The sequence below is a fragment of the Sprattus sprattus genome (genome assembly GCF_963457725.1).
Source record: "Sprattus sprattus genome assembly, chromosome: 1".
Taxonomy (NCBI): domain Eukaryota; kingdom Metazoa; phylum Chordata; class Actinopteri; order Clupeiformes; family Clupeidae; genus Sprattus; species Sprattus sprattus.
In genome coordinates, this window is record NC_137920.1 from 68,455,210 (window position 1) to 68,469,536 (window position 14,327).

The following is a 14,327-nucleotide window of genomic DNA, read 5'->3' on the forward strand; positions in this document are numbered from 1 at the left end:
CCACAATGCAGCAGGCACCCAGGTGTAGGTGCTTAATTGAAGGAGCAGATAAGGCAGGTGGGGCCTGTTGTGTGAGAGAGAGCCAGAGAGAACAGAGCGCACCTGACGTGCGTTTGAAGCGTGCGTCGAAGCGCTGGGTAAAGCGCAACAAGAAGGGAGAAGGTTAAGCCCAAGCCTGGAAGAACCGGACTGCCTACTGGAAAACCGGCCGCCAAAGGGAAGTAAATTGGAGTTTGTGTTACTTTAAAATCCCTGAAGGAAAAGGGATAAAGACCATTTTGTGTTTGGACATTTAAGTTGTGTTGGAAGAACCTTTGCCTGAGTTTGAAGAGAATCCTTAGTTGTACCTGTTTGTGTTGAGTTTTTGGAATTAAAACCGTCTTTTAACCTTGCCTGCCGACTGATTCCTCAGTTAACTACACTGCCCACCCTGCAACCTGTTACAAGATAAGTAAGTCAAATGACAACAGTTGACAGGTTGCAGTATAGTGAATATATTTGCACGTGCAAGAAAATCATCAAGTCTGTCTCGTTGTTTTTGTGACAATGACAAATAAGGACTTTGAACTTTGAACTTTAAAATGCAACAGCTCTTTTTTTATTTAGTTTTTGCAGTCATGCAGTAACGTGTACAGACAAGCTTCTCCCCATGAGGATTTCACTTCCATGCCAATATTAAAACATGTTCTTACATCACATGTTATAGTTGAGCCCAACTAACTCAGTGTGCGTGGACCAAGAAGCCTGAAAATACACTGTCTCCCTTTCCCCTACTTCCCTCATTTTTCCCCGCTGCATACATGCCATTGCTCACATCAGTTTCCATCCATACCTGCTGCCCTTTCTTGACATACACAGCCAGTCCACCTGAACTGACCTGCTGGTTGTTACCGTTTACCATATGATCACAAAAGGCTGCTAAGCTTTGGCCATCAAGCCTAAGGCTGGCACAAAGATTCTTACCAGAAGACGACGCGTGATACACAAAATAGTAAGTGCCTGGAATGTGACAGACAAATTTGCCTGAGGCAGTGTCGTAGTGTTCGTTGATGTTGGTGATAGTGGTGATGAAGCGCACTGGTTGGCCTCTCTCAGGCACGATATGACTGGCACGCCGCATACTGAAGGCAGACACAACATTTGCATTTTCGGACTCTCCTGGGTCCCCCGGTTGTCCAGCTGTTCCTGGTCCTCCTGCAGGGCCCGGTACACCGCTCCTACCGATCTTTCCGGGTTTCCCTTTAACGCCATCCTCGCCTTTCTGCCCCTTGCCTCCCACTCCACGCCCTGGTGCCGTCAACATTCCTGCCAAGAATGCAAGAATGATTGCTTTATTTGATGTCCCTATTGTACAGTGCAGAAGGCAAAAGGTGACTAACTTCATTCATGTCATTAATATCACCTTCTTAATGTTATTTGTTTCCTCTTTGCTACAAATGCAATGCATGGACAGTCTTTGATGCTGAATGCACTAGAGTATTTGCTTGTTATTCCGTGAGCTTGCCAATATGCCCTGGCTTACCTGGGTTCCCCTTCTCCCCCTTCTGCCCATCCCTGCCATCATGCCCAGGAAGCCCAGGGATGCCCGGCATACCAGGTATTCCTCCAGAGGTGCAGGGCTCCAGAGCCACCATGGGAGAGAGAAACATCACCAGAGACACTCCAAGGAAACTACCGCCAAGCATGGTCATTATCTTAAAGAGCAAAATATAACCACGATTTCACCAAAAGCAGCCCTGGTCACATGAATTACAGGTTGAGACGTAAGCAAAGACCTAACAAAAGCAGCACACCCAGGGAAATCTTCAGATTCTGTCATTTACACAAACACACACCCGTGTGTCATATACTCAGGGTTGGGAGGGTCACTTTAGAAATGTATTCCGATACAATTACTGATTTCCTGTCAAAAATTGTATTCAGTAATAGTGTCGATATTTCCAGGAAAGCATTTTTTTAACTCGAGATCATCATATGGACTTGTAGTGTTCTCTGTTGTCTTCTCGTGACGTATTGTAAAGTGCGCATGTGGATGATAGTATAATGTTCTGCATTTTGAAAATCTATTTATAATCCTGTTAAAAATTCTAATTTTTGCTAAAAGTATCTGTTATCTAATTACGTCTTTTCTGTAACTGTTCCGGAATACAGTTACCTTTTGTCTGTATCCTAATTACGTAACGCCGTTCCATGTATTCCGTTACTTCTAAAGGCTGCATGTATTGTATAACGGTTATACTCAGTTATACTCTAATCAATGCCACATTGCCATTACACTGGACTAAACATTCAAGAGAACATAATTGTGTTACTACATGGAAAAAAGAGAAGGACAAGAAGAGAAGAACTCTTCATTGGTTCACTAAACACAAATATTGAGAATGCTGTAGAAGCAGTTTAAAATTGAATGTCCCTGTAGAAGACCCAAACATACATATATTCAACTAAACTCAGAAAATAATGCAACATGACACAGATTTGTATGACTACTAAGTATGACAAAACTTAATGAAGGACAATAAATAACTTAAACACTTACTTTATGGCTCTGATGATTTCAAAATGCTAACAGATGTATCAACAAGCTGATGACTATCCTCAGAAGAACTTGCTTAATATTGAAGCCACAATTTGCTGCTGCTGCAGGTTTCCCTACTTCCTCAAATTCCCCGTGTTTATTATATCAACAGCATCCTTTCTCTTATTTGAAGCTATGGAGTCTCATACATGTTGGCATGCTTACTTATGTAATGTAATGATAGACATGACACAATTATGGGCATCTTTTGAGGTTTATTGAAAGCTCAAGAATAAAATGAAACAGCCAGTAGTATTACAAGAAACTGCATTTGGGTAGTTGCTTAGTTTATATCAACTGAACCCACATCAGTTTAATCAGTGTACATTGCAGAAATTTAAATCTTAGTAGGATGAAATATCTTAAATCAAGGCAATATATGCTTTTTTTTGTTTGTTTTTTAGATAGATAGATATTTCTTGTTACCAGGCATTTTTAATGTTAGAGCATTTCACTTGATTTAAGTGTTTCAGTCCTTGGTCATCTTAATAAGGTATTATATCTTGTTACTTCATTAGTTATGAGCCTATCTGTGACAGAGCTCATCTATGCAGTTGGGCTGATTAGGAACCCACTGAATACAAAGAACCTGTCCTTTGATTTTGCAGCTGAAGTTTTGTCGTGATGGCCCCTGAAAGGCTCCAACCACACTTTCTGGCCCGCAGACAGCTGCAGCACCGTGCCCCCAGACAGTGCCTGTTTGTTACGCCTGCTGTTGTAGTCACAGAAGTGCAGTGAATCAGCGACAATCAGCGAGCCTTGGTCACTCACCAGCCTCACACAAATGTTTTGCGAAGACATGGCATGAAATACAAAATAGTAAACACCTGGAATCTTGCAGGTGAATCTGCCCTGCGCGAGACTGAAGTCTGAATTAATGTTCACCAAACTGGCGTCAAACACCAATGGCTTGTCAACGCTGGGAGGGTCTTCTTTGGTCCGGGTCACAGAGAATGCTGCCTGTTTGTCTTGTGGGATGCCAAAGCTCCCAGTGTTTGACCCTTTGGGACCAGGAAATCCAGGGGGACCCTTCGGCCCCTCATGTCCAGCGTACCCCTTCATGCCAATTTCTCCGGGCTCTCCTTTGCTCCCTTGATCCCCCTTCAGGCCCCCCACCTTTCCAATCCCACCAAGCAGATCTGGAAAGCAGTTATGCATGCGTTTATGTATTGTGTATTGCAGTTAAGCACTGCTGGTCTCACATTTATACCCTATAGCTAGAATCGAGACAATAATTTGAATCATAATGTTTCAGTGCATATAGACAGATGACTAATTCATACATACAAGGCTCTCCTTTCTCTCCCTTCGGTCCAGGCAAACCGTCCCAGCCAGGGCTTCCCTTCTCCCCTGGTTTGCCATCCGACACCCTACAGGTGTCCTGGCACAGCCCGAAGGGGCAGAGCGCCGCCAGACAAACAAGGACCAAGCACAGACAGCACTGCATTTCCCGAGATCTACAAAGCATTGCAAGCAGAACAGGTGCATTAAATATATATATATATTGCCTAATGAAAAGCGTAAGCATGGACACTGAACTCATTTTTTCAAATCCATTCTCCAAAAAACGTTTTAAAAACTGTTTTATCTCAAACATTTAAATACATTATAAATCCTGTACAATACATTACTCCTGCTGTGTAAAAAATACTCACCAATGTGTCCGATCACTGGTGACAGCAATATGATATTTTTTTGTGTCGTCCTCAGAAAGGAACATTATGGCAAGAAGCAACGATTAAGCAAAGGCTGTGGTCAGTTAGTTTCATTTCCTCATAAAATGACCTGAACTTCATAATAACAGAACAGACATTTGAAGAAAGAGGAAACATGAAAGATTGTGAGCAGTCTGCGAGAATTGACATGACACATTTCACACCTTGTGGTTTCATTCTTACAACTTTAATAAATAAACTTTATTGTTGTAATAATCCATTCATAATCAATTCTTGTAACATGAACACTAAAATGTTGCATGAAAATTATGAATTTATGAATCTACAAACATGAAACAGCGTGCACAGTGTGGTGTTTTTTCAGTGTTTTAAATATCACAATGGAAAACACAGCCATGGTATACAGAAAAGGTCACTTTTTTTTCTGAAACTGAAATTTGACCAATGTTGACTTATATCAACTTCAACCATCATAAAAACTTTGTAAATGTAATTTCTTTCACCTTGTGGTTTCACCATTACCACTATAATGAATACACTTTAAGTGTTGAGATAATGATAATCCAATATGTTATGATGAGTTTGTGAATCTACAAACATGAAACAGCGTGCAGTGTAGTGTTCTACATGTAGTTTTTTAAATATCACAATGGAAAACACAGCCTTGAGCCAACAGACCTTGACTTACAGGTACATCAACTTGAACCATCAAAAAAACTTTGGAAATGTCAGTTTTTTCTCAAGAACATAGAAACCAGACTCTGAGTTCTATCTGTGCCCTCTTCAGCATCAAATATTCCAGTCAGTGGCACCGGGTCCTTCTTACATTCTGCCTCATAGTGTGCGCAGACTTTTAGGTGCTCTGATATGGGAGGACAGGTGTCGAAGCACCAGCGATCCACAGTGGAGAAACAGTTGCTGAACTGCCACACCTGGGTAAAAAGAGACTTTTTCAGGTACATGCTGATATAGCTGTATGAACATATGTACTGTATTAAAACACTTACATACAAAGACACACACACACAGACACAGACACAGACACACACACACACACACACAAACACACACCCACACACACTTGTCAGTCTATGTCTATTGTGTGTGTATTGTATTGTTATGTACAATCATCTATCTGTATACAACAGTAATTCTGTTATGTTGGCCGGGGTAAGGCCACGCTCATTTCCAAGTTTCTTTCAAGATTGGCAAAACAGATACACACGATACACTTCAACCAGTTCCACGTGGTGTTAGAAAACATACCGTTTTCTTTGATCTCCAGCAGGATCTGCCGTTTGAGTAAGTCTTTTTCTCCCACTTCAGGGAGACAATTCCCCTCTCCTGCAGCAGAGTGGCACTGACCTCCCTCGTGTACCTCGACACCAGGGCCAGCTGGGACAGGGAGAAGCTGTCCAGAAACTCGGCCACGTGCACCAGGACCTCGAAGGGCAGACTGCTCAGGGAGTCCACGTTGCGCGCCCGTTTCCTCTCTGACGTCACCATCTTCACACCCTCGTAAAGACTGCTCGACACCTCGGGCCTGAGAGTGAACGTGCTCAGATCCTTGTTGTAGGACACTCTGGCTCCCTGCGAGGCTGGCCGGAGCCTCCTCTGTATGAACGTACAACCCAGGTAGGCCAGGGGGCACCTCTGCTCAAACCATCCGCTGACATTGCACTGGATGTCGGAATGCACGTTCCTGAAGTGGGACGCAAACTCGTCCCTGCGGAACAAGTGGCTGCATAGAAACGTGAAGGCAGAGCTGTTCTTGTTGTGCTTCATGCTGACACTCTCTGCTTCGATCTCGACATGGAATTTCAGATCCCTCCCGGCGGTGAGGTCAGCTAGGGTGTCGTTTTGTTGGAATGGGGCAGATAGGAACTCGTAAGTCTGAGTCCCGATGTTACAAAACAGTGCCTCGTGACAAGCGCCTTCAGCTATCAAGTGACCCCTATGCTCCTTTTCTAGGGAGCATAACAGAGTTGCTTGGACCTCGTCCCATCTTGGCATGTCGTCCATGTCCACTCCCAAATCGGAGGTGTCCACAGATTTACTGACTTTCACCATGGTAGAAGGGTTTCGGATACGGCTGGACCTGGCTCTATAGCTGGTCGGGACTGTGAATGGGCGGGTTGTTTTGATCTCCGTAGGTTTCAGATGTTCATACGACAACTTCTTTTTAACAGTCGTTCGACATGCGTCTACACACGCTGCAACCAGAAACTTGTCCTCATCCATTTGGTACATGTTGTTTTGGTACATGTCATTCATGCTCATCTGAGGTTCTTCCTCAAGTGTTTCTAAGCTGTTTTCCTGTCCATGCCTCCCAGTTGATGGAGTGGGGTCGTTTTCTAAAGCTTTGACTGTATGCTGACAACCACTCCGTTCCATGCTAAACATTTTTTCCCAGGCATTGTACCTGCTGAGGCCCACTTTGGAATCCCATATATCAGCTTCACCCTCCTCTTGGGCTAGCCCCCCTTCTTCATACATCATATCCGAGGCACCATCTGTAAACGCCGGCTCTTCCGTTGCCCCTCCAACTGCTCCCTCGAGCTCCTCAATTGGAGGCTCCGCCTTTTCAATTGGAGGCTCCGCCTTTTCAATTGGAGGCTCCTCTTCCACCTTTTCCATCAGCTCAGGAAAGATGGCCTTCATCTTCAGAGACTGAAACAAGTGTCTTTGGTCTCTCAGAGCCATGGCAAAATCCAGTGGCTCCTCGGAGTAGGGCTCGTTCAGGATGTTCTCGTAGAAGGCCAGGTGCATGTCCTCAACAGGCCAGCGGTTCCATTCCATGGAGCAGGAGACCACACTGGCTGGACACACCTCAAGGTGCTTTGCCAGTCTTGAGCGGCACATTGTGAAGGGGCAGCCATAGTGCACGTTGAGGCAGGGCACTTTCTCATTCGGGCACAGAAGGGCATGTTCCTCCTCTTTGCACAGGTGAAAGGTCGCTCCACAAAGCGCCCGGCAGCTGATGATCACACATGACACTGCGATCTCAACAGGAGCCCTGCAGCGCCGGCTGTAGCAGCTCTCACAGTGTCTGTGCAACTTTGATGCGGGGGTTCTCTCTCTCCCCTGATAAGAATCCACAAAGGTACAAAACATGAGTGAAATACTTATCTACAACAGGCTCATGAATGCATGTATGTTTTTGATATTCCAATACAATACAAAACACAACCTAAAGGTGGTCAAACATACCATAGTGATGAAAGTCAGTGAATCCTGTAATGGATGAAAACATGTTTTGTCAGGTTTGTTTATCTTTAAACATGTTATCATGACTGCTTATCATAAATATATTTGGACCATGATAGTTGGTATCAGTGTCAGTTGTGTGGATGAGGATGATTGCACTCTTTCATCCTTCCAAACTTTCTATACTTTATGGACACACACCAATTTTAGGGCATGATGGCATCAAGTAGGAGACATGCTTGTGCTTATGCAACAAACACATGTGATGGAACATTAAGAACACTTAAATTGATATAAGACGTACACAGGTTAGCATAAAAGGCAGGACAGTAATTACACTGACTAATTACTTCCAAATCTCATTGGACACTAAAATTATTGCTAAAATTAAACTAGTTCAATCAAGTTATTGATACTTACAAATGCCTTGTTGACTTGGCAAATGAACAAGAATGTAATGGAAACACATGGGAATGTTTTGCTTGAACCTCAAAAAGTTCTATAACAGTGTTGTGACTATACTAACAGCACCATCTACTGTTGCTTTTAAAACACACAATTAATGATAGTAATGGTGAGAAAATGAAATGACATGTAACAAGGACAATCTGCTAGAGGTTGATTTAGCAGCCTAGGTTAAAAAAAGACTATCGTTTGCACAAACTACCTGTGATAAAAATATTGCTGTCCACGGGTCTGCCAAGAATATACTCTGACTACAACTATTGTTATGCAGGCCATGCGCAGAATTGAATCAGAATAGTTGTAGACAAACACATTTCAAGACATGAAGACATTTTCAGTTTCAATGAATGCGTTATTTTCTCTAGCATTAGATTGCTTACATTTTCACAGTGTATTACCTTACTACTTTATAATGATGACAGACACTTGAAAACAACTTGAGAACTTGATGACAACAAGAGTTGCCAAAGTAAATATAGGATGTATTGAGACGGCATTGAGAAGAGACATTTTGTAGCCTAAATGACTGAGCAGAGCCCTCACTCAAACAAAAGCAGTACACTCACCGGTGGTGTTCAGCCAAATCAGTGGAACTCACTGGGTTACATGTCTGTCAGAGTGATAAAAATAGAGAGACAACGTGACCAGACCTCTGAAACACAAGTGTCAGGTTACATGCTCGAGAATGTGGGAGCACTTGCAGCTCTTAATTATTTTCACTTAATACCCTGTCATTTATTTGAAGCATAACTATTGATTGATTGATTGATTTTATTGACTGATTATATGAGATCACTGATAAATCGGCTTAAAATGCTGTTATTCTGTTTACATTGTTTCATACAGAGAGCAGTTTAATCCAGAGATCCAGGTAGCTTTCCAGCTCCATACCATTACACATCATGACAGACAGGAGGAAATATCAAGTTTTTAATATCTACTTCAGTCAAGAAACACAATGTAGCAACAAGAGGTCTCACAAGAGGAAAGGTGCTCATTTTCATAACGGTGTTATCCATTCTTGAGATTCCGACAGTGATATTTGATGGAACATCATGGAACTTGACATTTTTTGCCATTTTAAACATGGGCAGGAGAAAGCATGGGAATGTCATGTTCACAAAAGTAAAGTGTGTCCGACGTTATATGGGAAAACAGGGTGGAATTGAAGATATAGCAATGGACAATGTACAATTGATTAACCTTTCTGTTTCTCCCTCACTACTACTATATTACCATTGAACATGCAATGAGAAAACCCAACCTCTTAATACATTATCTGAATGTCCCTTTTTCCAGAAGCACCCAAAATAATAACAATAGACAGGACATTAACGGCCTGGCACATTATACACTGAACTTTATTCCTCAAGTAAATCATTACCAATGTATACATCAACTCTGACATCAATTAAATATCTGCATGCATTACATTTTTCCCATTGACCAAAATAAAATAACTTGGTTGCTCTACTAATCTTTCAACATCACAGCAATCCGTTCTGTTTTGATTTCCAGCTGGTAGAAAGGACAGACCTTTAGATGGTCAGACATGGAGGGGTCATCATTAAAACACCATCTGTTAACTTTGCTGAAAAGATGGCTGAACTCCCACACCTGTTGAAGAAATTTCAGTGAGTAGCATAGATCAAGCCCAACAGCATTGTCGAGTAATCGTTTAAACGGAATGTCTCAGATGAGATTACAATGCAGAAAGATGATATCGCCACGTGTTAACGTGCTGACAATTTTCCAAGGAAAACCAATTCAAAACATTTAAATTTGTTGACTCCATAATTATAGCTTGTCCGACAGGTTTGAATTCCGTGCCCTAGTCACCTTCCTTAGAAGTGACAGTTTCTTTGGAACTGAGTGTATGAAAATCTGATCCTTAAAAAAATAAGGAGGGTTTTGTTCACTCCCTCCGATTCTATGACTTTTTCTATGACTTTTTCGAGATCCATATAGGTCATCTCATGTCCATTCTAGAGAATTTATTTAGGCGTGGAATGTAAACTGTTTTAACATGTGAAGTTTTTGCTGCAACAGCATAAGCCTGTATAGCTGCTGAGCATTAGATCAACGGTAGAGAGTGGACATATAAAGGTATATCTTGCATAACACAAAGCTACAGGTGACTGTTGTAGATGTACTAATGGTATTGGGTATCCCAGAGACAAGGAAATAACCTGATGCGTAAAACTCAAGAGCACTAGCGACCAAAGTCTACATGAATATGGAATGCATAGGATATTGTAGGTTGCAAGCTATGCGCCACTCTTCCAATAAGGGGAACGTGATATTTTTAGCTCGATAAATGAATTAGACAGGGAGTGATGGGTTGTAATCGACGCAAGCAGAGTATCCTGTTAGAGAAGAACATGTTGACACACCTATATCCAAAATCCACGATTTGACAGAGAGTTTAATTTATTGCTGACTTTTACAACTCCGCCTGGCGGAATAGGCCTTGTCTGCCAATCATTTTCGTCATTGGGCCCAAACTGTCATATATAGTTTGTGGCACTGGGAACGTAGCTTATGAGTCGGAACAGTTTTAATCTCACTTTGTCCTACAACTTTAATGACTTTAATGACACTACAACATTAGAAGAGAAACACTTCTGCCCATGTGCACAAGCACTGCATCTGTGAGGAGAGACGATTGACAGAAAATATGCATGCATTGCAATGCAGAAACGTACAATCATTTCATCTCACCTTAGTACACTTCCAGCGGGACCCCCCATGTGAATATGACCTCTTCCTCCATTTCAGTGTCACCATCCCTCTCTCTTGAAGGTGTGTGGCACAGACCTCACGGAACAACTGCGACACCAAAGCCAGCTGGGATAAAGTGAAGCTGTCCAGATAACCAGCAATGTGACACAAGACTTCATAAGGCAGGCTGCTGAGGGACTCTTCATTCATTGCCTGTTTTGCCTGTGGAGGACCAAGCTGGGCCACAGCTGTGAGTGAGCCACACACCTCTGGTTTAAGACTGAAAGCGCTCAGGTCCTGGTGGTAGGAGACAACGGCTTTTTGTGAAAATGGATGGAAGTTCTTCCGGATGTGTGTGCACCCCAGGTAAGCCAGAGGACACCTCTGTTCAAACCAGCCCTCCAGGGAGAACTGGATGTCTGCGTGCACGTTTCTGTAATGGTAGGGATACTCGTCTCGTCTGAAGGGTTGCCCACATCGAAAGATGAATGGGCAGCTTGTCGGGTCATATCGTGCGCTGGTGCTCTCTGTTATGGTCTGAACGTAAAGTTTCGACTTTTTGTCAGTTGTGATGTCAGCCAGTGACGTCTGCTGCTTGTATGGAGCTGTTTGGAAGCTGTACGTTTGGGTTGCTATGTCAACAAAGAGCCCATCTATATGCACAGTCTCACAGATTTTATGCCCACGAATCTCTTTCTCTGCACAGCACAGCAAAGTTGCATACATTTCATCCATGTTTTTAATGTCATCCAAATCAGAGGTATCAGTGTACTTGCTCTCAGTTTCTGGGACCTTTGATAAATCTTTCCTGTCCCTCCGTTTTTCCCTGTAGCTCGTAGGAGGTTTGTAGGTACCGCAGGGGAGAGACATAACAGGTACGGGTTCAAGTTTTCCGTAAACAAAGTCCTTTTCCCTCGGCGTGCAAGCCGGCATTTGGCCAAAAGAGATCAGCATTCGTCCGTTATGCACTATGTACATGTTGTATTCCTGAGCAGTGAGCTCTTGTCCAACCCGTTCCAAGACCCCTTTCTGCCATGGAGCATGGCCACTTGAATTCTCCGCCATACCTGCCCTTTGGCCTTTTGATGATCCCTCCTCCTCTTTTTTGTCATCTTTTTGTACCGCTGCCTGTCGGCAGCCACCTCTCTCTTTGCTAAACATTTTCTCATACCTGTCATATTTGGCACTGTCAATAGAATTGTTGCTTGAAGCAGCCATCTCCTCTTCTGGTGTATCTTCATTCGTTGTAGCCTTTGTGGGGTTTTGACCAAAGTGATCATTTGATCCTCCGTTAACTTCAACTCCATCCGAATAGGGCTTTCCTCCCACTGCTCCTTCCTCCTCTGGTGGAGGGGGCTCATCTTCTGGATCCATTAATTCTGGGAAGAGCGACTTCATTTTTATCCTGGTACATAGGTGCCTCTGGTCTCTCAGGGCCATCGAGAGGTCGAGAGCCCCCTCGTCTTTGTCTTCGTTCAAAATATTAATGTGGAAATCGTTATGTATGTCCTCAAGTGGCCAGCGGTTCCATTCCACGGAGCAGCAAACCGCGCTGGCTGGACACACCTCAAGGTGCTTTGCCAGTCTTGAGCGGCACATTGTGAAGGGGCAGCCATAGTGCACGTTGAGGCAGGGCACTTTCTCATTCGGGCACAGAAGGGCATGTTCCTCCTCTTTGCACAGGTGAAAGGTCGCTCCACAAAGCGCCCGGCAGCTGATGATCACACATGACACTGCGATCTCAACAGGAGCCCTGCAGCGCCGGCTGTAGCAGCTCTCACAGTGCCTGTGCAACTTTGATGCTTTGATGCTTCTATAATAGCTCTGGAACCAAGAATAACAATATCTCATCCATTTAACCTGAGTTAGCACACAAGCTACAGTTAGAGCTACTGCATTAATACAATTGACATTCATAAGCATGGTCTCTTTCCCTTTGTGAAGTGATTATTTTCATTCAAGTGGAATGCTCTTGCTAGCTGACATTAGCTGTGTACAAACTGTACAGTATACAATAAAATATGTCACAGAGTGTGGACTTCAATTCCTACTATGTATGCCATTTTAAACAATCAGTTGGACATACTATGACATTAGAAAGTGTATTGCTCAGTTCACTAAATTGATTGGCACTTGGCTATGACTTGTTTTTTCAGGCATTTTTTTTTTATTTGACATTCTCTTTCATTCATAACACTGTAGCTCAAAGTAATTCATCATTTCAGAGCTTAAAACCTGAGAGAACATCTACATACCATCTTGATTCCAGTCAGTTGATTCCCCAGTATTTGAAAGATGGTCAATTCCACATTATTTCATTTGTGCAGTAAAGTCCAAACAAGGAGTCAGCAGGAATCTGAAAGAACATGAAGTAATTGTATTATTGTGTTTTTTGTTCCAAACCAGACAACCAATAGTCCTTATCAGTTCTGGGTTAGTATAATATTAATATTTAAATATATTTACCGTTTTGTTTCTATTTGCAAACCTACCTCATACAAAAACACCTAGACGCCGCTCATGTGCCTTCTGTGCAATGTCCCTAGCAGGGTTAAAAATAGTCCAGTGAGCTGACGCCGCAGTGCTATTTTAACACTGAAAACAGGTGAAGATTGTAAAAGGTCAAACAATAATGCACATACAGAGATAAGCCATTGGACTTAACAATTCAAATCAAATGCCCAAAAGTAAAGCAGCGCATGGTCTATTCAGTCTTTACCCGTCTGGGTCTGAGCCGGCTTCCTGTGGGTGTCCCTATGTCCTGCATGTCCTCATGCAGTCCACTGGGTGACAGTAAGCGACTCTAAGATAAAAAATAGTGTGACAAAACTGTGTGTATATCATGACACTCCTCCACATTGCACTTATGATTAATAAGAATTCTGCACGGTAGCAAATCCAACTACAACCACTGGACTTCCAAATCCACTGTGTCCAGCCTTGGGACACAATGAGGAGGTGTTATCCTGTACAATGGCCCCCAAGATGGCTTCATCTCTGTGGGTGCTTTGTCCCTAGCTGGGTCCGTTCCTGGAAATATTCCTGGATTGGTCAAAGGGACGTCATTGTTTTGCAAATGCTGATTTTAGATTTCTAAATGACACGAAAGTCACTGATTTGCGTATGTGTTATGTGAGGGTGTGAAGTGACAACCAAAATTAGATTAAATTGTTTTCAATTGTTTTCTCTTTATAGATTTAATATGTGGCCTACATAAGTTTGCTCTTACGTGTAGGCTTTGTTTTCAAGTGTTTGTGTGTAAAAGAAGTGTCATTATTACACCCACATAATTTGTGATGAATTACGTTTGACTACGTTTTCGTATTTTTCCAGTAGGCCTAGGAGTCGCCTATAGTCTTGCTTTGGACCTGCCAGTATTGCAGTGATACGGATCTACTGGCTTCCATGGCAACGGGTCATGATTGCTGATGTTTTAGCTTGATTCACCTTTTTTTCTACAGATGTGGCCGTGTGCAGAGTTGTAAATTCCTGATACAACTCGAGGGCAATTAAATACAAAGCTACAGAGCCTATTTAAATGTCACTCTTGTCTCTGTAAAGATACATTATCATAACACATTAGCTTGGCTACAGGGCCTTTCGTATGCAAATGTTATGAATATAATAATAATAAAATAAAATAAAACAAGCTCACAGGATTCAAACCGAAAAATCTCTCT

General features: G+C 42.7%; 4 protein-coding genes across 6 annotated transcripts; all 4 read right to left on the reverse strand.

Moving 5' to 3' along the window:
* Positions 1 to 656: 656 nt before the first annotated feature.
* c1qc (complement component 1, q subcomponent, C chain) lies at positions 657 to 2,590 on the reverse strand. The gene is made up of 3 exons (XM_080855706.1): positions 2,540 to 2,590; positions 1,523 to 1,694; positions 657 to 1,305 (listed from the first exon to the last, which is right to left on the reverse strand). Exons 2-3 carry the CDS (start codon positions 1,689 to 1,691, stop codon positions 722 to 724), a joined length of 753 nt encoding a protein of 250 aa, XP_080711832.1. The 5' UTR covers positions 1,692 to 1,694; positions 2,540 to 2,590; the 3' UTR covers positions 657 to 721.
* Positions 2,591 to 2,867: 277 nt separating this feature from the next.
* Positions 2,868 to 4,324, reverse strand: c1qa (complement component 1, q subcomponent, A chain). The gene is made up of 3 exons (XM_080834122.1): positions 4,234 to 4,324; positions 3,866 to 4,035; positions 2,868 to 3,717 (listed from the first exon to the last, which is right to left on the reverse strand). Exons 2-3 carry the CDS (start codon positions 4,023 to 4,025, stop codon positions 3,125 to 3,127), a joined length of 753 nt encoding a protein of 250 aa, XP_080690248.1. The 5' UTR covers positions 4,026 to 4,035; positions 4,234 to 4,324; the 3' UTR covers positions 2,868 to 3,124.
* A 235-nt stretch (positions 4,325 to 4,559) lies between these two features.
* fbxo40.1 (F-box protein 40, tandem duplicate 1) lies at positions 4,560 to 8,701 on the reverse strand. The gene is made up of 4 exons (XM_080851468.1): positions 8,493 to 8,701; positions 7,465 to 7,488; positions 5,521 to 7,338; positions 4,560 to 5,186 (listed from the first exon to the last, which is right to left on the reverse strand). The coding sequence occupies exons 2-4, from the start codon at positions 7,465 to 7,467 to the stop codon at positions 4,983 to 4,985; spliced, it is 2,025 nt and encodes a 674-aa protein (XP_080707594.1). The 5' UTR covers positions 7,468 to 7,488; positions 8,493 to 8,701; the 3' UTR covers positions 4,560 to 4,982.
* A 142-nt stretch (positions 8,702 to 8,843) lies between these two features.
* On the reverse strand, positions 8,844 to 13,464 carry fbxo40.2 (F-box protein 40, tandem duplicate 2). Of its 3 annotated transcripts, none has more exons than XM_080851480.1 (5): positions 13,367 to 13,464; positions 13,140 to 13,242; positions 12,903 to 13,003; positions 10,648 to 12,471; positions 8,844 to 9,543 (listed from the first exon to the last, which is right to left on the reverse strand). In XM_080851480.1, exons 3-5 carry the CDS (start codon positions 12,903 to 12,905, stop codon positions 9,400 to 9,402), a joined length of 1,971 nt encoding a protein of 656 aa, XP_080707606.1. In that variant the 5' UTR covers positions 12,906 to 13,003; positions 13,140 to 13,242; positions 13,367 to 13,464; the 3' UTR covers positions 8,844 to 9,399. The 3 variants fall into 3 exon arrangements, with proteins under 3 accessions (XP_080707606.1, XP_080707608.1, XP_080707607.1); XM_080851482.1 differs by having other exon boundaries at positions 13,140 to 13,176; positions 13,367 to 13,451; XM_080851481.1 differs by having other exon boundaries at positions 13,140 to 13,189; positions 13,367 to 13,435.
* Positions 13,465 to 14,327: the final 863 nt, after the last annotated feature.